Source organism: Peromyscus eremicus, chromosome 12 (genome assembly GCF_949786415.1).
Source record: "Peromyscus eremicus chromosome 12, PerEre_H2_v1, whole genome shotgun sequence".
In the NCBI taxonomy this organism is placed as follows: Eukaryota; Metazoa; Chordata; class Mammalia; order Rodentia; family Cricetidae; genus Peromyscus; species Peromyscus eremicus.
The window spans coordinates 7,677,993-7,699,760 of NC_081428.1; the positions used below are offsets into that span (position 1 = coordinate 7,677,993).

Sequence of the window (21,768 nt, forward strand, 5' to 3'; positions counted from 1 at the left end):
CAGAAATGCACACCTGACTCTGCACTGCTCGATAACACATCTAAGTTAAACATCTTTTAGGAGAATCACTAGCTTCTATATTGGCATTTACTTGATCCACACATAAGTATGAAATTTTTGGATGCCAAGTTGTGTTGGTTCCTTTTTTGGTTGTGGTCCTATGCCCTTCTGAAACAAGTTAAGGAGAGGATATTTATTCTGGCTTATGGTTTCAGAAATTCAGTCCTTGGTTGATTGGTCTGTACACTTGGAGGAACATCATGGAGGCAGGAAAGATGGCGGAAGCTGGTCTTCTCTCTTCTTAGCAGACAAGAAACAAAGAAAGGGGGTATATGAGAAGAGGCCAGGGCAGGAAATAGAGCCGAGACAAACTCCTACCGACCTAGTCCCTCCAGCTTTTTACCACTTCCCAACAATGCCATTTTCCCATGCATCCATCCGGGCATTAGTCCGTCATTCTGTCAGAGCTGTCTAATCACCTCTGGGCACTCACGGACACATCCAGAAGTCGGTTTCCCTGGTCTCGTAGCTCTTTGGCCCAGCAGGTAGAATCAGAATTTACCATCTTAGAGGTGCATGCCAGATACTGCAAACTCTGTGACCATGGTCTTGTTAGTTCCTTCTAGAACTCACTGTTTACTGGGTGTTTTACACAAGTATGCAGGTCATCATAGTAAGTGATATCAGTGTAGTAATGACTGGTGGTATGGTATCCCATGGGAAAGTTTGTAGTTTAAAAAATAAAATAAAATCAAGGGTCTGGAGAGATGGCTCAGTGGTTAGGAGCACTGGCTGCTCTTGTAGAGGACCCAGGTTTGGTTCTCAGCACTCACATGGTGATTCTGTAGCTTCAGTTCCGTGGGAGCTGATGCCTCTTCTGGCCTCTTCAGGCACTGCACTCGTGTTGCACATACATACGTGCAAACAAAACACATAGAAATAAAGGCCTTTGTAAAGTCAAGAAAAGGAAGTATAAATATGATCTCTCGTACCTCAGAGAGATGAGGGACAAAGTAAGAGCAGGAACTTATTTAGGAGCAGCGAGGGGAGCTGTTGGAGACCTTTGTAAGAGTAATTTTGGTGCTGTGGTAAAACCAGGTGGGGAAGTCGCTCTGGGCGGAAGGTGAAGAAGTAGGGTGCAGAACCGTGACTTTTGAACTCGGGGAGCCTGAGAATGCGTAGTGCTGCTAGAAGGGGCTGGTGCAAAGGTAGAGGCTGGTGCTGGGAAAGCGCTGACAGAAAAGCAGCAGGGCCTCTGAGGAGAGCGGGGTGTGCGGACGCCTCCCTTCCATCCACTCTGCCTGAGTATCGGCTTGCAGGAGGGCCTTGGTGAAGGAGGCGGCTCCGTCTGCAGACTTCTCTTCGTAATGAATTTAGTACTCACATCACTGCAGAGTGGGGCAATCCGCCACAGCTCCTGGGGACTTGAGACTCTTTGAGATAGTGTCTCTGGCAAAAAGGAAGGAGAGGAATAACCAAACAAGAAATCAGAACTTTCAGGCAACTTGGGGGACCCAAAGGAGATTGAAAACTACAAACGATGTTAGTCTGACCCTGAGGATTCTGTGGTTTTCTTCAGGGAGTGGCACTCACTGACGTGAAGTAGTGGGACTGATGGACAGAGGGGTTTGTCGAGCACGGGCAGTGGGAGAGTCGCTGTAGGGGTGGGTAAGTGAAGAAGCGCCTGAAGCTAAACACAGAAGGGACCACACTGGTGAGGCTAAAAAAGCTGGGGAGCAAGCCCTGGACCTCAGTGAGGAAAACGAGAGGAGCTGAGGGGCTGAAAGAAAGAAAGAGACCAGAACGAAGTGTTGCAGGCTAGTAAGTGCCCCCGAGGTCACGTAGGCTGAGGGTGTGCTGTCCATCGTGGGGAGCAGTCCTGTCAGTGAGCATAGCACTGAGGCATTCCCACTGTTCCACTAGCTGTCCACAGGGCTTCAGCATCATATGCAGAAAGGTGATAGGCCCACTTGCCATTGTGCTTTCTGCTTAGTCCTGAATGACTGGAGGGACGGAGGGTGGAGAGTTCTGAAGGAGGTGGAGAGTTCTGAAGGAGGTGGAGAGTTCTGAAGGAGGTGGGAGTTCTGAAGGAGGTGGAGAGTTCTGAAGGAGGTGGAGAGTTCTGAAGGAGGTGGGAGTTCTGAAGGAGGTGGGACTCCTGGCGGCATAGCCTTAAGATAGGACTTGGAGGGAAGGTTGATGTTCTGGGTTGCAATTCCTCTTGCACAGGGTACCCTGACCCCACTTTCCAGCCCTCAGGTAAGTAGAGATGAGACCTGATAGGAGAAACTGGGTCTGTATTGGGTGAAAAAGCTTGAGGTGGGAGACTTCTGGTTAAGGCAGCAGTTCTCAACCTGTGGGTCACGACTACGACTTTGTGTCTTTTAGCCTTGGAAAGCCTACCATGCACAGTTAAACTGATGGTGTCTGTGGTGGCCTTGCTCTTGTTAGGTGATGTCGATGACTACAGTGCTGAAGTAGAGGAGCTTCTTCCTCAGCATCTGCAGCCATCCTCAAGTTCGGGCCTTGGCACTTCTCCAAGCTCTTCACCCCGGACCAGCCCCTGCCAGTCACCTACAGTGCCAGAGTACTCCGCACCGTCTCTTCCCGTCAGACCCAGCCGAGCACCGTCCAGAACTCCAGGGCCCCCGAGCTCACAGAGTGTGTACTCCCCTAAGTGCTTGTGTGACTGTCCAGCCAGTTGTTTGAACTTGGGAGAACCGTTGTGTCCTAGTCACTTTGTGTTGCTGTGATAAAACACTGACCAAAGCAGCTTGGGGGAGGAAGGGTATATTTGGCTTCCAGGTTCATTAAGGAAGCCAGGACAGGAGCTCAAGGCAGGAACCTGGAGGCAGGAGCTGATGCAGAGGCCATGGAGGAAGACTGCTTCCTGGCTTGCTCCCCATGGCTAGCTCAGCCTGCTTTCCTATTTCACCTGGACCACCAGCCCAAGGATAGCACCGCTCACGATGGGCTGGGCCTTCCCACATCAATCATTAATCCAGGAAATTGGCCCTCAGGCCTGTCTGATGGAGGAAGTTCCTCAGTTGAGTGTCCTTCTTCCCCAGTGACTCTAACGGGCATCAAGGTGACAAAACTAACCAGTAAACATTGTGTAATTTGTTAGCCTGTGCATTGAGTGCCCTGTAGACAGGAGGTGAGTCTCCCGACCGTAACTCTTGGGGGAGCAGACTCTCATCACCGCGGCCGCTAAAGGAGAATTTGTCTCAATCCTATTGATGTGGTTCGGATTGTCTGTGTTTTATAACTTGGGATTTTCTAGTCTGTGATAAGAGTGCTTGACTAGTTGGGTTCCTCCTCCCCTTCTTTGCTGGCCAGCAGGTTGTATATGACTAAATTCTAACAGTAAATTCTGTCCCTTAATAGACCCCTCAGCAAGTCAGCGTTAGTACCTCTGTCAGATGAGAGGTCCGCACAGGGTAGCATTCTGGTGCCCATGGTTCCAGAAGGTAGTTCCATGGTGGACACTGAAAATGTGTTGTACTCTTTCTTCAGGGCACAGAATTTGTAGAGGAGAGAATTGGAGCATTATCATTACCTATGTACTTTCCTTCCCACTAGCCCCTGATCTTACCTACTCACTTTTTAGGTTCTCCAGTTGACACTCAGCCAGCGGCCCAGAAGGATTCTCCCCAGACCTTAGAGCCTAAGAGGCCACCCCCTCCCCGCCCAGTTGCTCCTCCAGCACGCCCTGCCCCGCCACAGAGACCACCTCCACCTTCAGGTAACCAATACTCTTGAGATGTCTGCTTAACTTCAAATTCTCCTCCTCCTCGTTTTAAAAGCATTGTGCATGTTTTCATGCTGCAAGACTCTGGATTTTGTTTGTGTTTGTATGATTGTTATTATTACTTAAGCTTTTCAAAAAGGACCGAGGAGCAACTGGATGGTGTGTCTATCAAGCAGATTTCTTGAGCCTAGTCAGGCTGCCTCTTTGCCTGTGCACAGGGGAGGCTTGTTTGGGTCTTGATAATTTGATGAACTTGGCCATGTATGTTGTTCTTGGGTAAAACTGCGTTTAATTTTTTAAATTCCTCATCTGTAGCTTTATAAGGACAATTAACATTTATTAACTTTTAGAAATTTTATTTTAGAACTGAAGAGCATACATGTTTTTAATATGTTTTACATGCATCTTTAAATGTTCTCCTAGCTAAATACAATGATCACTTCCTGTGAGCATATGCATTGAGTAATTGCTTTGTATAATGTCTAGGTATTTACATAATCATACATGATATGTGCTATCATGACTATTGGAGCAGGTCTTGATATTCAACTCTTTATTTAATGTCATTTCCTTCCTGCTGCCTAATTTCTTATGAACTATAAGGGGCTAGGAGTCCTGCACCTGCTAGAAAAGAATTTGGAGGTAACCATTTACATTTGCTATCCTGTGTGAATGCTGGTTTATTATGTTTTGGAGTTTGAACTCTCTAAGTCAGAGACAGTTTAGATCTGTTTGGTAAGCATCAGAATGAATGACATTTATACTCCATGTTATAAAGTTCCAAACTTTATATATTCCTGTTAACTTACTAGAGCTTAATTCGATCTGTGAGTAGAACTAATAAATTATATCTTACTTTGCATTTTGAATAATTCATCAAATTCTTGCCTCTATGATTTTTCTTATTTTCAGTGAGGGAATTTTTATTCAGTATTGGATGCTTTTATTTAAAAAGTAATTTATTTAGTTAACATGAAAACAGTAGGGCTGGGAATGTACCAAGTGTGCTTAACTGACATGTGCAAGCCATGGATTCAATCCCCAAGGCTTACACACACGAAGGAGAAATTGGCAGCTCATTCCGAAGGGTTTAGTGCTGATTACATTTCATCTAAATCTCAAGAAAAGACGGAGATTATACCAATTCTTCAAAGAGCATGAGCAGCTCCAGTGTTAATGTTCCGAAATCCCCTGCCATACAGAGTTGATGTGGCCAGCTCACACTGCTTCTGTGAAGGTTTTGGTGACTTCATAACAAGAATGGCTATGTGATTTGAACAGTGTAGCTTCTATGAAACATTAGGTTTTTTTCAGTTCAAAAATGGTTTATTTACTTTTAGGGTGAATTCTACTTTTCTAGGAGACCAATCTGTAGAAAATAAATTTTGAAATGAACTTGTGGAAACTTGTATCATATTAGCAAACCAGTAGCTTATTTAGACATCTGTTTCCATTTTAAAATACCTTTCTTCATAATTCCTTATTCTGCGACCAGAAATCCTCTAAGACAGTAAGCTAAGAGAATACATCAGAAACTAACTTCTAAGAGATATTGTCTTTTTGTAGAACTTAAGGATGGAATGAAAGTTCAGTTATGATTATTTTCCTTTTGACTACCAAATAATGTATTAGTAATCTGGATATAAGAAATGAGATGATCATAAGGTTTTGCATTAGACTTTTTTGGGTTCCTTACTGCTGGTAGTTTCAGATATGAAAAGGAAGCTGTGCCCTGCTTCTGTTCTTAGATTTGAGGAAAAGAAGGAATCAGTTTTGAGCTAAAGTCACTTTGATAACTTCCAAGAGATTTAAAGCAATAAAAGACCCTTCATGCAAGAATAATTTCATGCCTGCCTTTCATCCTGTGCTCTGGGCTCTGAACAATATATATAGCTTTTGTTCTTTTTCTAAAAAGGTGTTGGAGCCCCTCCAAGTCCTGGGGTAGCTAGGAGAGAGATGGAAGGTAACAAGACTTTTGCATTCTAGATATGGTTCTTGTTCTAAGTGTCAGCCCTCCAGTGTTTCATGGCTTACTAAATCCTACAAAGTAGACACCACCTCTCTTTGTCCTTATAAACACCTTGTGTTTTTCTCTTTTCCTTCTGTGTTGTATGTATAGTTAGTTCCCAATGGCTGTCCATTTAATGTCTTATCCCTGGGGTTCCTGTGTTGTTCATACCTAGTCCTGTGTACTCGGACTATGAAGTTACTGTTGAAAGAAGAATGCCTTCATTTTCTTTTCTTGAATAAGTCACATGTTTATCAATGCTCTTGATTACCCTGAAGATTTATAGATTGGTAGCCATAAGGTCTAGTATTTTATAGATTTTTTTTTTTTTTTTTTTTAGTAAAAGGTGTTTCTAAATATTTTGGTATTGGGCTAGATTTGCTTGAAAGACCACTAAAACTAGGGCCATTTGTTAAGACTACAACTATTTATGGACTGCTGTGTAGTATAACCATTATACTCAAATTTCTTCTCAAAATGGAAAGTCTAAGATAATGCTTGATAAGTCTTTTACTCTTTCTGTCCCCCAGAGTAATTTTCACGTCATCCTTAGGCTACCTTCCTGAGTTTGAGCCATATTGTAACACTGCATATGAATGTGTCTGTACTTGTCTTCTGTCTTGATCCTGATAGTCTATTGTAGATTCCCAAAGACCTCACGCTAAGATGACTTACCCACAGTCAGGCCTGTACTATGACAGGCAAAGCTGTTAGGAACTGGCTCAGGAGCCATTTGTCTGCTGAGCTGTAAGGAGCAGCTGACCGGGTCTTCAAGGTTCATGGACAGAGGTCTGTGAAGATGTCACCTTAGTGTGACTGACTCCCTTTGTCTCCCATGCAGGTCTCTCTAACACTCCAGTTTCTGTCTTTACACAAAGCTAAGTGCTTGTTCTGTTGCTGTCTCGTGCCTTTGTCTCTGCTGGCAATGGACAGGGCATCCAGGTGATGCCATGCACTGTTGTTTGATTGTTCACTTATGGTTGATGTTTTTTCCTTTCTGCTTCCAAGCACCCAAAAGCCCGGGAACAACACGGAAAGATAATATAGGTAAAAACACTTGCATGTAGTTAATTCCCTTAAAAGTGGACCATGCGATAGACACTTGGAATAGAAGTATATGGTTTCTTATTTGTTTCTACTTTTTAAAATACAAAACAAAACAAAAAAACTTTCTTTCTTATACTTAAATACACAATGTGATGTCTTTGTTTCAGGGCGTAATCAGCCTTCACCTCAAGCAGGCCTTGCAGGCCCAGGACCTGCTGGATATGCTGCAGCCAGACCGGTAGGTAACCCCTGGCCCGGGAGTTAAGAGGTATTTGTTCCAAGTTCCAGTTTGCAGCTAATCTGTTTGTTACCTTAGAGAGAATCAGGAGAAACCGCTCAGGCTCAGTTCTTCAACGCGAAAATAAGGAAACTGATACTCTCCAAGCTGTATCTCAACTCTAACCTTTCTCACATACCTCCAAATGAGTACACTAGCTTATCTGGATAAAAATAATGTACTTAATTATGGTCACTAAATAAACATCTTAGCATCTCTTAAAATATGAAGAAGTAATGTATTTGGATAGCTGTTTAGCATGTAACCTATTTAATCAAGGGAAATACAAAGTTATCCTTCCAGCCAGGTACAGTGGCATACAACTTTAATCTCAGCACTAAGGATGCAGGAGCAAGTGGATCTCTGTGAGATTGAGGCCAGCATGGTCCACATAGTAAGTTCCAGAATAGTCAGGACTATGTAGAGAGACGATCTCTCAAAAAATATATATATATTTTTTAAAGAAGGACTTTAATTAGCATAAAATTATAATAGAATACTTAAACTGGTTCTAAAGTTATTAAAAATAGAAAGACAAATGGCTTACAAGATTTTTACCATACTTTATAAATCTATGGCTTTCTGTTTGTTTAGCATATGTCCTGTTCTATCCATACAGCTTCTATTATTCACTCAGATGAAGTTCCTCTGAGCTCTAACAGTTATTCAGAAAGGAAAAGATAGGGCCATAGGGATGCTCAGCAGGCAGAGTGCTTGCCCTGCAAGCCTGGTGGTCTGAGCTGGCCACATGTAGCCCATGGAATGGTGAGGAGGAGTTTCCTGTGATGCCACACGTGGGCCATGGCATGAACGCCTGCACACACACACACACACACACACACACACACACACACACATACACAAATAATAAAGAAAACCATAATTGCAGTATAGCTTAGAACTACCACTATGCCTAAATCTGGGGAACCCAAGCTCCTACTTGTCACGAAAACAGAAATTGCCTGTCTTTGTAGCCATCTCCTTAACAAACTGAAGGCCATTTCTATGTATAATTCGACTCTTTCAACTGTCTGTAGAAGATACCTCAAGATAGCTGATACTCTAGTCCACAAGAAGGGAAGTTTGCCAGATACTGACTACTACCACATTCCCCACGGCACCTTGAATATGTAGGGATAGGGGAGGGAGGTCAGGATTTCTGTGAGGCCTCGTGTCTTTTATCTACTACCCTGGCATTTAGGTGGCTGAGGCAAGGAAATTGTTATTGTGAGTCCAAGTCCACCCTGATCTACGTAGTGAGTTCCAGAGTAGCCTGGGACCACAGTGGTAGACCTTAGCTCAAAACACCCAAACCAAAAAAATAAAATAAAATAAAATATAACTTTGGCTTTAAATAAGTATTATGGGGTTAGACCCTTCAACAAACATACAAGAATAGAAAATACTTTTCAGCAGTGTGTCTTCTGGCTTATTTAGTTAGGCATTTAATAATGTTATTTCATGTTTTAACACACCAGGGAGGGCTGGAGAGACAGCTCAGTGGTTGAGAGCACTGGCTGCTCTTCCAGAGGACCCGGGTTCAGTTCCCGGCACCCACAGCAGCTCACAGTAGTCTCAAACTCTAGGTCCAGGGGACCTGACCCCCCCACAAACACAAATGCAGGCAAAATGTCAGTGCACGTCCACTAAAAGGAGGAGAGGCTGGTTCTGAGGCCTTTAGGAGGGAAGGTTTGTCTCCATCACTTGTGCTTCCAGAGCCCGCCTCTCTTCAGGGAGTCAGCCCTGCTCCCGGTCAGGTCCCTCGCCCTGCGTGCAGCCAGCCAGGCCCACATTTATATCCTACTGCCGTCTCTGTATGCATGTCTTTACCTTAATTTAGAGTATAGATGACAAATCACATAAAAGTTGTTTAGAAGGTTAAATAAAAATGCCTAGATCATACTTACAAGTGCCTGGTATACAGTTCACCGTCAAAGATAAAAATATATCACTGTCTTAGCTATAAACAGACAATTAAAATGGTGAAGTGGGGAATTATACCCAAGAATCAATGAGACGTGAAAGCATGTATTTTTTCGCAGAATCTAACTGTTGAAGATAAGTTAATGTCACTAGTATGTTCCCATCTCTAGACAATTCCAGCACGTGCTGGAGTGATCAGCGCCCCTCAGAGCCTGGCTCGGGCATCTGCTGGAAGGCTGACTCCTGAAAGCCAGAGCAAGCCCCCAGAGGCATCGAAAGGTAGGCATGCGGGAACCCACTCGGCTCTTGGCTTCTTTTACTCTTTCTCTTCTTTCCCACCCTGCATAAGATCTAACCTACTCAGATGGGGGTCTTCTCCCTTGTGCCCCTGGAAAAGAGGGGAAATAACTAGCCTACCGTTGCACATTTCCCTAAAGAAAGAGAAGCCATGGCTTTTAGAGCACAGCTAACGTGAAAATCCTTGGTGTTCCAGGTCCAGCTGTCCTTCCAGAACCACTGAAGCCTCAGACGGCTTTTCCTCTGCAGCCTTCTCTGCCCTCCCCTGCTCCACAGATGCAGGAGCCCCTCATCCCCACGGCCGCACCCATGCCTCCCTCTGGCCCCCAACCCAATCTGGAAGCCCCACCACAGCCCCCACCTCGGAGCAGGTCATCTCATAGCTTGCCTGCAGACTCCTCACCACAGCTACAAGTAAGTGTCACTGCCGAACGAAAGTGTCTCTGATGCATGTGCTTTATCGCCTGGAGTACACTTACCTTAATGACCAGGGCTTAAGAGTAAATTTGACCTGAAATTGTATTTTTGCCACTTGAAAGTAGTAGCACCTTGACATGACTTTCGTATCATTTGGTTCCTTAAGTGAATCGCATGCTATTGGCTGTTTGAGAATTTTAAGGATTTGTTTGTTTGTTCATATGTATTGCTTAAATAAAAAAATCTCAGAGAACATCAGGAGTGCTTCGGAGGTAATCCCAGGTTAGGAGGCAGAGGATCACAAGTTCAAGGCCAGCCTGGTCTACAAAGTGAGCTCCAGGCTAACCAGGGCTGCACAGTCAAAGAGTTCTCAGATACAAGAGCAAGGTTCTTTAGGAAAGTCCAAGTGGTTCCTCATTTGTAACTTTTTAAATACATGTTTGCTCTAGGCATTTAATTAATTATATGAACAATAGTAATATCGTCCTCTTTACAGCTAAGCTGATAAGTTAGTTTTGGAGGGAGACCAATCAAGATGAGCTCAGTGTTTAGACATTAACATGGCGGTCAGTTTCCTGCAGACAGAGTGATTCTTCACTGCCTCCTGATGTAAGCAGGAGTTCTTCCCTGTGTTGAGCTGGCACTGGGTCCCCGAGGTTCCCGAAGTTGCTGTCATTACAGGAGTAGCTCACATGAAAACGACAGATGACCATGTCCTTTCACTGGGGTCTCACAGAAATGGCTCCATGGCCCTGACCCGACCGAAGTCACGGGCATTCCTGTTGTCTCACATCGGCAGCTCTGCCACGTGTAGATAGTTCTTTATACTGTGATTGCTGTTTATGTTAAGTGTTCTGTATTTACATTCTGGGTTAGTTTTGTTGTATGCACGTAAGTAAAGTTGATAAAATTAGTACATTTTGCTGGATCACCGTATACAAATTCTTTACTTGAAAATGCCTCAAAGCCAAAGCAATATGTGAAGTTTTAGAAGCCCTAGTCTGAAATACTGAATTTGCAGTAGCCGTGAACATTTTATGATAATAACTTGCGTTTGTCTCACAGACAGACAAGTCCTAGGTGTATTGACCTAGTTAGCAGAGCTTTTCTAACACAGAGCTCTGTTGAAAAGCAGATAACTAAAGTAGCTAAGACTCGAAATAGTCATTAGCAGTTGGTTCTTGCTAGGCTGGTGTTTACATTTCTGAAAGCTAAAGAAAGCAATAGAAAAATAAAGTGATAAATACTAAAAGTTACTCTGTTTTTTAGGTTAAAGTGGAGGTACTGAAGATATTTAATAGAAACTCTTCAGAGAATAAATATCTACATTCTTTTTGCCCTTCCTCCAACTTTAAAGATTTATTTTATTTTTGTACTGTCTACTATTATTTAAAAAATTAGTTGGAAGGCAGAAATCTTTGAAACTAGCAATTTGAATACTGTCACACAGTTTTAAGGCATCCATTTCAGAGTAGAGGCACCTTAACCCCACCCACTTTGTACTATCTGTATCCAAGGTCCATTTCATACTGATTGCAGTGCCTTGGACCTTTAACAGAAGCCTGTTCTTACCCTCCTGTCCAGTGCCAGAACTGATGTACATGACTCCAGAGTCATCGAGACGTGACAACTCAGGTTTCAGAGCATCGTGCTAATGGATGTCAGTGTCAGGACACTGACCTCACATGTACATCCCCGGGTCATCCCCAGCACTGGGGGAAACAGGAGGAGCAGGGGTAAAGGAGGCGAGAGATTCAAGGGGAGTAATGCATTTAGAATGGTACCTCTAAACTGCCAGATTTTGTTCACTGCTTACATATTTCACTGTTTACAAATAAGCTTCAGTGTTAGAAGGTCCAATGTCTTAATAATACCAGATTTTTAAAAATACAGCCAGATTATTGAAAGATTGTGATTTTAGTTTTTTTTGTTTGTTTGTTTGTTTGTTTGTTTGGTTTTTCGAGACAGGGTTTCTCTTGTGTAGCTTTGCGCCTTTCCTGGGACTCACTTGGTAGCCCAGGCTGGCCTTGAACTCACAGAGATCCGCCTGCCTCTGCCTCCCGAGTGCTGGGATTAAAGGCGTGCGCCACTACCGCCCGGCTGTGATTTCAGTTTTAAACAGCAAAAACTGGTTTCTTACCTTGTTGCACCTTCCAACTAATAAACAATAGGGAATGAATTTTATTTAGAAAATTTGAGTAACATAAAGCAAGGCTGGGTCCTGACGTCCTGTTAGATGACTCTTTGGCTGTATTCTGCAGAGTGGTATTGTATACAGTTTCTCTAGTAAGGAGACCCCCAGGGTCTGAAATAGTAAAAACAAAACTCGAACTGGCTAGTAGACGCTGTTAAAGCTTACATCCTAAAGTTGCAAAGGGACCAGGACTGTGTTTGAACTGACAGAATCACTTGTAAGTGCTGCTCTTGAGCCCACATGGGATCTAGAGCTTTCTAAGGACTGGCTGGTTGGGGCTGCGGCTGGTCTGAAACTGTCCTAACTCTTTCCTCTGATGTCTGTGTTCCTTTTCTCAAAGCAGGAGCAACCATCAGGGTAACAGGTACCTGAGTGTTTATCACCTCCATGTGCTGTCCACCCGTCTCCCCAGCGCTGCATGTATGAGGCTCGCGCTTCATACATCCAAAGTTCCACCATGTTTAAATCCACTCGTCCACATTAATACATTCTATTACCATACCGTAAACTCATACCTGCCTTTTCTTTTTCTTAGCATTTTGGATTTTTAGGAACCATTTTAGTTCTTGCTAATGCCTTACCATTTTTTTTGCTTTATTTACTATGCAAATTAACAAAACTAAAAAGTATAATTTCAGAAAGGCAAACCATTTTATATGAAAGCCTGTTTGGCTAACCCACTTTGGTTCTTGGTTTTAACAATGGCATAATTACATAAATGCAAAATCCAATTGTTTTTTCCGTAGATTTCTTTTGGAAGTCTTTTTTCAGATAATTTTAGAAGCCATATTCTTTTTGGTAAGAAAGAGTTGGTAATTTAGATTAAAATGATAATATTTGAAAAGCCCTTCCAACACCTTTCTCTGTAACACACCTCTGATGTCATCACAAATTCCCAAATCCTGCTTAGATCAAAGTTAATTCCAATGTGGTGGATGGTGGTGTGGGTCTCACTGTAATTTCCAGGCTGATTTCATCAGAACCCCGCTCAGTCCATGGCTGGGCTCCACCAACCAGCTTCTTGGTGAACAAAGGGACTTAGGAGGAATTGCAGTGTTTATGGCCATGAAGTTAACTCTGAACATTCCTCCCATGGCTCTCAGCTCACAGCCAGGGCACTCAGCGCACAGCTTCTTTTTGATTTTAGAATTTTTAGAATTGGTGTTTATAGAAAATGGAGTGCCCCCCCCACACACACACTTTAAATAATCCTTGCTTTTATCTGTCTTACTTGATAAGGAAGGACCATTAAGGAAAGGTGTATTATTTAGTGAGTCTACAAAGGCCAGCTATCATTCAAAAGCAAAGAACCTTTGAAAATTCATTTTTCCAAGCAGAGAAAGGAAAAGACTCCATCTATAATTCTTGAATTTATGAATGTGTTCACATATTAGCTTTTATTCATAAAATTGATTTCTGTAGGGAATTTCAATGAAAATATAACCGCATAGATGGGTGTTGGAAGTTTATTATGCATATTTACCAGATACTCTTAGCATATACGTTTAAGTTTGTGTTAAAATTTAAATGAACAAACTCATCACGTTGTATAATTCTTTCTTACCATTTCAAAAAATTGAATGAAAGAAATTATTCGATCACATTTCTTTGAGATTTAAAACATGGATTTAATAAAAGGATTTATTTAGTTATGAATTCTTTAAGAACATGATTTTACCTATTTCACTCTATTTATTAAACCACCAAAGTAAAAACTTACAGTTACTTTTTAGTTTCTAAATTTGTATAGTTGCTCAAGAAAAGGAGAAATAATAAAAATAAGAGAAGGAAATATTAATAAATAAGAACCAATCATTCACTGTTCATTCTTTTCTAGGTAAAAACAAACGGAGTTTCTGGTGTCAAACAAGAACCAGCGCTGAAGAGTGACCCATTTGAAGCTCTCTCCCTCAGTCTGCTTGCTGTATCCAAGGCTCAGCTGTCTGCTCAGATGTCACCTGCTCTAACCCCAGACCCAAAGGTGTTGGTCCAGTTGCCTTCCACATCGCAAAGTAGTGTTAACTCTCTGAGTTCTGTAAGTTGCATGCCAGCCATGCCTCCAGCTCCCGCTCGGAGCAAGTCACAGGGAAGTATGGGGAGTTCTGCAAACCCGTTTCCCAGCCTGCCCAGCTGGAACCCTTTTACAGACAGGACTGCTACCCCTGGAAACCCATTTAGAGCTCAGTCACAAGAATCAGAGGCAACTTCTTGGCTGTCCAAAGAAGAGCCTGTTCCTAGTAATCCTTTCCCTCCCCTCGTGCCTCTCAGTCATGACACGAGCAAGCCGTCCAGTTCAGCTGATGGTTTTGAGGACAATTTTGACCTGCAGAGCCAGAGTACAGTGAAAACAAGCAATCCCAAAGGATGGGTAACCTTTGAAGACGACGACGACTTCCCCACAACAGGAAAGTCAAAGTCAGTTTGCTCAGACACGCTGGGGAACGCACCAGCTTCATTTGATGATGACTGGAATAAAGGGGCAAGTGTTTCTTTCTGTGTGCTGCCAGCCAGAAGGCCACCACCTCCTCCGGTCCCTCTGCTCCCGCCCAGCACGAGCTCATCTCCTGCAGGACCTTGCACAACCCAGGCATCTAAGGCATCTCCCACACTGGACTTCACAGAGAGATAGTTAGGATAGCAAGGGAGTTTCTGCGGTTTGCTTTGGCTGTTTGTTTCTGTTTTGTTGGGGTAGAGTTGAGAGAATGGGGCATTAGTTACTCATTATGTGCAATAAGTAATCATTCAGTGCACTGATAGCTGTATCAAATAGCACTAGAGGATGTGGACAAAGCTGGAGTTTATGTATATTGGAAATAACAAAGACATCCTCTTATTAGCTGGAGTTCTGGTCTTTCTCTTCGGATGAACAGGAGAGAGAGCAGAAGCCATTTTAAAAAGTGCTTAAAACTACTTTAAAAAATAGTCCTTACTGAGAAATTCACATAAAAGTCACATAAAGCCAACACAACTGTAGCTGACATTACTGCCAGCCCACTGTGCTGGTGACAATTGGTATTTATGGATATTTACCAAAGAGCTTCCAGAGTTACAGTGAAACAGTTCTGAAGGCATGCCTTTAGCAAAAAGGTCTGTGTGTGTCTACATCATATGCATATGTTTGTATGCACACAGATTTACATATTCATAAAACTTAAGTCTTGAGATACAATTCAGGTCAAATTTTACCTAGCAATTCTGACAATGTCTTTTTCTCATTATCAAAAAGATGGCTGCCACCCGGATGTGCTTTAGATACTTTCACTAATTTTAAATCCCAGAGTAGAACAACCGCTTTACAGAACTGCCATTTCCTATTGTTGTACTCCCCAGCCTTCAGATTCACCCTCATCACCTTCCTCCCCTGTACCTCTAGGACGCCTTTCTCTGGGGGGTTACAGTTGACAGGACAGGCACTCAGAACAGCAGGCACACACCACCGAGTTCAGTGCGGAATAGTAGAGCTAACATGCTCTGCCTTCCCCTTCCCCACCTTTCTATTGGCCGCTTTGCCCTGGAGCTTTGCTTTCTGCAGGGAAAGCTGCTGTTGAGTGCTCTGAATTGGGAACATATCCTATGTGTGTTCTCTCCCATGTTAGAGGCCATAACACATCTATGATGCTGCTTTAAGGTTTTAGAGGCTATACCTCAAATTTCTGTGGATTCTGTCTCCTGCACTGCCGGTATGCAACCGATCTTGCTTTTATTTTGTGAAGAAGTACACGGAATTTTTACAAAAAAACAAAAAAAAAAAAAAAAAAACCATAGTATTTTGGTATCATTAAGTAAGCCAGTGGAAAACTCCCTAAGGTGGTGTTTGGTAGTTGTCAGTTGAAGTTAAAACCATCCTTAGCCATTAAGACTTAATGTTCTTTTTTATATGAAAAGTTACATACACCTAAGTTCCTATGTCCACATGAACCTTTAAAGATGTGTATTGTGATAACTAGAAACAGTTTATGGCTGCCATCCCCTCCATGTAAAAGCACAGCAGACTTCATTGCACTTCTCACGTAGAGTGATCTGTTAGGACAGAGCACCTTCACAAATGCTCAGTGTTATCAAAATACTGTATTTATAGAAGTAATCCTCTGCTGCAGCCAGAAGTTGCTGTAAGCAATAACTCCCATGAGTTTTATATTGTGCTTGTTGGGAGTTCTGATCATTTCAACAGTAGTGGCTTTTAAACTGCAGTGTTCCTATAGCAGTGTGCTTCCAAATGTGAATTAACCTGTTGAGATTGTGGCGGTAACAGCTCTGTGACCAGTGTGTATGGTATCCACTCCCATTAGCAAGCGAACCCATCGGTAGGGAACAGAAGCAGTGTGTCCCTGGGTATAAACCACTGTACAGTTCGTTCTGTAGAGCAGCGGCTCAGCCTTGTCAGGTCTGGCACACTGCTGAAAACGCACAAGGGAAGTTAAAGTTTGCTACAAAAAAAACCCTAGACATTGTGTGTGAATATTTACCAGCTCTGGGCAGAGCAGAGCAGAAAATAGACACTAAGAATCTCTGTGACTGTCTGTTCTCTATAGTAGATTGCTGTTTATATGTATGTAAGAGTTTTATTGCTTATGTGGCATACAATATTTATAACTATATACTTTATAGAAGTACAGTATTAAAGTCAGTGGTATACATTCTGTACATATCCTGTGAAATGTGCTGTCATATGAAATAAATATATCTGTCTTTACCACTAGCTGGCTTCTTTACTCAAAAGAGAAGATTTTCTTCTCAGCAATTTTTTTTGTATTTCACATATACAAATTTCATGACATTTGGAGAAAATAAGTTAGCCCTTCCTTCCTTCCTTCCTTCCTTCCTTCCTTCCTTCCTTCCTTCCTTCTCTCTCTCTCTCTCTCTCTCTCTCTCTCTCTCTCTCTCTCTCTCTCTTTCTTTTTCTTTTGTGTGTATACATAATACATGCATGAATAAGAGGTAGTTTATTCTGGAGTCAAATTTGAATGACCATGGCAGATTCAGGTTACCCAAATTCCATGTTCTACCGTGGAAAACAGTTTCATGAAGTTTTATAGCTCTATAGAACAAAGTCATAAGGCATGGCAAATTTGAAATACATTGATGGATACATCAGAGAAGCCGCTACAGAACGATGGGGTAAGTTTTTCTGTAGGCATCAGATGATATTTGATGACATTCTTAACTTTTGGTTAATGGAAGCTTAGTTTATGGATTTCGAAGGTTTTAGGGATGTTAGTTCCTACCCAGAGGAGGGCAACAGATAGCTGTTCCAGGGGCTAAGGCTAGCAGAGACGGGTACTTAGCCTCTGGACCTGTACATTCCAACGTCACCACATCACTGCAGTATAATCAGTGACGGAGGCAGCTTCTCTTTTCCACTGACAAGTAAGTAATATAAAGCGCCACCACACACACACACACACACACACACACACACACACACAGAACCCACCATTTAGCCAAACTATGAGTTTGGAATCATTTCAAGACTGCATACATAGCACAGCTACCCTGGTTAATTTTCTCTATTCCTCTATCTGAATTTCCTCTGCCGTTTGTTTTTGTTTCCTCTTCGTCACACTTAAAGCATCAGGGATCCTCTACTGGGTCTGAACGCCCTGAAGAAGAGCGCTGCGCCTGCTTGCCCTTTGTGAGATTGTGGGGACGCACAGCAGCAGAGCTCGCCACTGTGTCTTCCCCAGATCTGAAGCAGAAGGCATTTCCGGAGGCCATCAGTGCCTGTGCGGGAACGAGTCTGGGCTTGGGGGCGACTGTGCTCCTGTGATGGCCACCATCTCACTCATTCTCAACCGGGGAGCCCCCATGCTCCGCCACCTCATCTCCCGAACCCCTGGACAGTCCGCACACTCTGTAGCAGCTTGGTTTGGGTTTCGGTTGCCCGGACAACAGCTACTTCCGGTGGCGGCGTACCGGATCGCGTCGCAGCCTTCCCATCGCCGGTTCCGGGCGGGCCCTGGAGGACAGGCAAGCTCAGTGTTTGGCCGTTGCTCCTGGCAACAGCCACTTCCGCGAGCGTGCGCCGTCCTTCTCACCCGGCGGACGCGTGAGTCCTAGTTCCGGGGTTCCGCGGTTCCGCCACGGAGCAGCAGTTAGTCTCACGGCTGTGCGGGTCAGGCCGACCCCTCGGGCCTGCGGGCCTCGTGTTCCTTGCCTGCCGCCCCGACGCCTCGGCGGGGCCTTCGGCGCAGCCATGGTGGTGCTGCACGTGAAGAGAGGCGACGAGAGCCAGTTCTTGCTGCAGGCGCCCGGGAGCACCGAGCTGGAGGAGCTCACGGCTCAGGTGACCCGCGTCTACAACGGGCGGCTGAAAGTACAGCGGCTCTGCACAGGTACTGGAGGACCGGGGATGCAGTGAGGAGGGCTCGGGGTTGTGGGTTTGGGAAGATGTGCAGTAGCCTGGAGGGTGGGGAAGGAGCATCAGGGTTGACCCGGGATGAAAGACCCAACAACTGGAAAAATCCAGGCAAGTCTGGTACCCCCGACTCAGAAGTGGGCAGCGGGAAAGCCAAGTGCAGCCGAGCTAGGATTTGGCCATCCAGGAAGTGCGAACTATCTGGGCCGAACGGCAGTGGGTGGAGCCGAAAGATCCAGCGGGACCGTGGAAGGTTGCAAGGGTGGAGTGGTAGCCACGGGGAGGGGGTGTACAAGTGAATACCCTGTTTGAGGCTTTCAGAGCTCGAGTCCTGGCTTTGAGACCGTCCATCAAAAGTGGGAGACACTGGGAGAGCCTCGGTGTTGTTGTCTGTCTCCTAGGAAACACGTTATATTTGCATCATAGAGAGCGCCTTAAGACCTGTTACATTTTTCCCTAATTAAACTTAACTGCTTTCATTACAGGCTCCATATTAGATGACATTTTAAAAGTAAAGCATTTAGAGAGAGAAAATTCCGGGTCTTCTTTAGCATTGTGAGTTAAAGGTGTGGTGCAGAATGTAAGAGTTGTGTGGGTGAATTTAGAATCCACAGATGTACTCTACTCGGGCAGGCACCAGTGCTCTGCCTTAGGAAGATGGGGGTGAGTCACACCAGCCCCTCTCCCAAGTGCGTAGTATGGAAATGGAAAGAGGCTGTAAACGTTCCATCCACTTACACCATCTATCCTGTCGTATTGTATTGTTGCAGGTCACATAATGTCTTCCCCATATTATGGAAACACACAGTTCTTAGTGTCGTCCTTACAGGAAGGGAAGAAAGAGAAAGGAAGGCGGGCAATATAGCAAGGTTTAAATTGTGTGTGTGTGTGTTGGTGTAGGTTTATATATGTGCTGGTGTAGGTTTGAACACGTATGAGATAGGAAAAATATAAAACCATGATTTGAATAGTAAACATGAGGTGAATTTTCTCACTTTGGAGGGATAGTTGCTGTCTTAGGCACTTTAAATGTTCAGTATCTTTCAAAGTTCAAAGCTCTCTACAATGTCTGTCTCATACCTGGGTTCCTGTAAAATCAAAGAACAAGTTACTTTCTTATTCCAAGGGAGAAGAACTAGAACGCAGTAACATTCAAGTCAAAGCAAAACCAAAGTCCAGCACGTAGAGCTCAGTGACAGACGTTTGGGACTCAGGCTCTTGTAGGCTCCACTCGGCTCTGCCATCCCGAGCACACAGAGCGCGTCTCACAGGCTGAGGCTGCTCCACCCCACAGCTGCTGCTGTCCTTGGTTGTCTTCCCAGGGTACTGGCATTTCCAAAATGCTGGGAGAGCCACAGGCTTCACCTTCACCAGTGGCGCCATCTGCCCCCTGACCTCCCTCCAGGGTCTCTGACCCTGCCACGTGATGCCAAGCTTCAGCCTCTGGCCATGATCCCTTCAATCCTGGGGTTCCCTGCGCCTGAAGCTGCACCTTAACCAATAGCCTTTCCATGACCCCTTCCTGTCCTCACAAACCAGTGCCGTGTGGGAGGTGCGTATGTACTGCCAAGGTTGGCTGCAAGCATGAGATGCAGCCTTGACACCCTTTGGATCACAGCTTCTGTCTGCCGACCCTGAGGAAGCGTTTCCCAGAAGAGCATTTTGCCTCGAGGATGTTGGTATCTTCTTATCCACAGCTGATTATCTCTCAGCTCCAGCAAAGTGGTTCTGGTCTCTTGTTAATCACAGCTCATTTCTCAGCTCCGGTTGATCAGAACCACGATTCTTAATACAGAATATCATGGGAATGCCCCAGGGAGAGTCTTTGTTCCCTCTGCACCTTCACAAGCCAGGCCTCCATCCTCCACATTGTTCTCGGCATTCTTAGCTTCAGGCTCCCACAACAGCCCATTAAGCTCTGAGCACTCACTGGCTTTTCCAGCACAAAGTTCCAAACACTAACACAAAACAACATGTCCCCAAAACAACATGGCTAAGCCTGTTGTGATACTCCAGGATCCTGATACCAGGTTCTGTCTTTGGTAGCTTTCTATAGCTGTGGGGGGGAAAAGAACTTGGGGAGGAAAGGGCTTATTTCTTTTTTAAAGGTTTAGTCCATGAAGGGCAGTCAGAGCAGCAACTCAAGGCAGGAACCTGGAGGCAGGAACTGAAGCAGAGACCATGGAGGAAGACTGCTTCACTCAGACTTTTTTTTTTATATATATATACCACTTGGGACCATCTGCCCATGGGTGGCACCACCCGAAGTGTACTGGGCCCTCCCACATCAATCAAACATTGTCCTGCAGCTTGCCTGTAGGCAGTCTGATAGAGGCATTTTCTCAGCTGAGGTTCCCTCTTCCTAGATGTATGTAGGTTTGTGCCAAGTTAACAAACACCAACCAGGACAATTGCCTTAAATCCTTCCCAGTGAGTTATCTAAATTGTTTATGAAGTGTTTGTGTAAAGTTTTATGAGAGGGTATGTGTGTGTGTGTGTACATGTGTAACTTGGGTGTTGTGACTTTTTTGTTTGTTTGTTTATTTTGTTTGTTTTGTTTTGTTTGAGACAGGATCTCTCATTGGCCTGTAGCAAAGCTGGCTGTGTAGCAACCCCCGGCAATGCCCAGGTCTCTACCTACCCCTACAGCCCCACCCCCAGTACACAGGTTTTACGTGCTTTTTTTACGTGGATTCTGGGGCCCAGCTTGGCGCCTCATCCTACACAGCGAGCATTTTACCAAGTGAGCCTCCGTGTAAGGTTCCCGTAAGATGACAGCCAGGTGCTGTCAGCAAGCCCAGATCATAGCCCTGTAAATCAGGACGGTGAGGAAGAGGACGGTGAGGAGGTTTAAGCATCTGTCATGTTTCTCTCACAAGGTTATGTTAAATGGAGTCATCTGAGATTCTCCCTGGAAAATGAATGGTAAAGCTGTGTGGATAGGCTGTGTGGATGGGCTGTGTGGATGGGCTGTGGAAGGGCCATGTGGATGGACCTTGTGAATAGGCTGTATGGATGGGCTGTGAATAGGCTATGTGGAAGGGCTGTGTGGATGGGCCGTGTGGATATGTTGTGTGGATAGGCTGTGTGGATAGACGTGGTTTTTCAATGAGCATTGATCTTGTAACTCCTGAGCACGGAGCCTTGGAGCATAGACTCCGGGGGGATCTGAAGCTCGCTGTGCTCCCGCTGACCGAGGGTGACTGGGTGACTTTGTCTGGGATGAAGAAGGCTCTGACACACGGCTCGTGGTATATGTTCAGATAGTGAGCTGCAGAGCAGACCTGAGACTCAGGAGCAGGCACTCCTTTGGAGACTAGGTGTGAGTGATCACAATACAGGGGTGTCTGCCCTCCCGTTTTCCAGAGGTGGAGGAGCTGGCAGCGCACGGCGTGTTTCTGCCCCCCAATATGCAAGGGCTGACTGACGAGCAGATTCAGGAGCTGAAGTTGAAGGATGAGTGGGGCGAGAAGTGTGTGCCCAGTGGGGGTTCTGTGTT

General features: G+C 44.5%; 2 protein-coding genes across 5 annotated transcripts in view; both read left to right on the forward strand.

Annotated features, from left to right (window-relative positions):
• Positions 1–16,607, forward strand: part of Synj1 (synaptojanin 1) — a 77,122-nt gene extending 60,515 nt beyond the window's left edge. For all 4 annotated transcript variants that reach the window (XM_059277653.1, XM_059277652.1, XM_059277654.1 and 1 more), the window contains exons 23-28: positions 2,452–2,661; positions 3,611–3,745; positions 6,974–7,044; positions 9,177–9,285; positions 9,500–9,717; positions 13,752–16,607. In XM_059277653.1, coding sequence (XP_059133636.1) covers positions 2,452–2,661; positions 3,611–3,745; positions 6,974–7,044; positions 9,177–9,285; positions 9,500–9,717; positions 13,752–14,543 — 1,535 coding nt within the window. In that variant the 3' untranslated portion in view covers positions 14,544–16,607. The remainder of the gene's footprint in view (positions 1–2,451; positions 2,662–3,610; positions 3,746–6,973; positions 7,045–9,176; positions 9,286–9,499; positions 9,718–13,751) is intronic.
• Positions 16,608–17,896: 1,289 nt separating this feature from the next.
• The window catches only part of Cfap298 (cilia and flagella associated protein 298), a 17,591-nt gene continuing 13,719 nt past the window's right edge, over positions 17,897–21,768 (forward strand). Inside the window, exons 1-2 of the mRNA XM_059277692.1 lie at positions 17,897–18,246; positions 21,636–21,763. Of these exons, the coding sequence (XP_059133675.1) occupies positions 18,108–18,246; positions 21,636–21,763 (267 nt within the window). The 5' untranslated portion in view covers positions 17,897–18,107. The remainder of the gene's footprint in view (positions 18,247–21,635; positions 21,764–21,768) is intronic.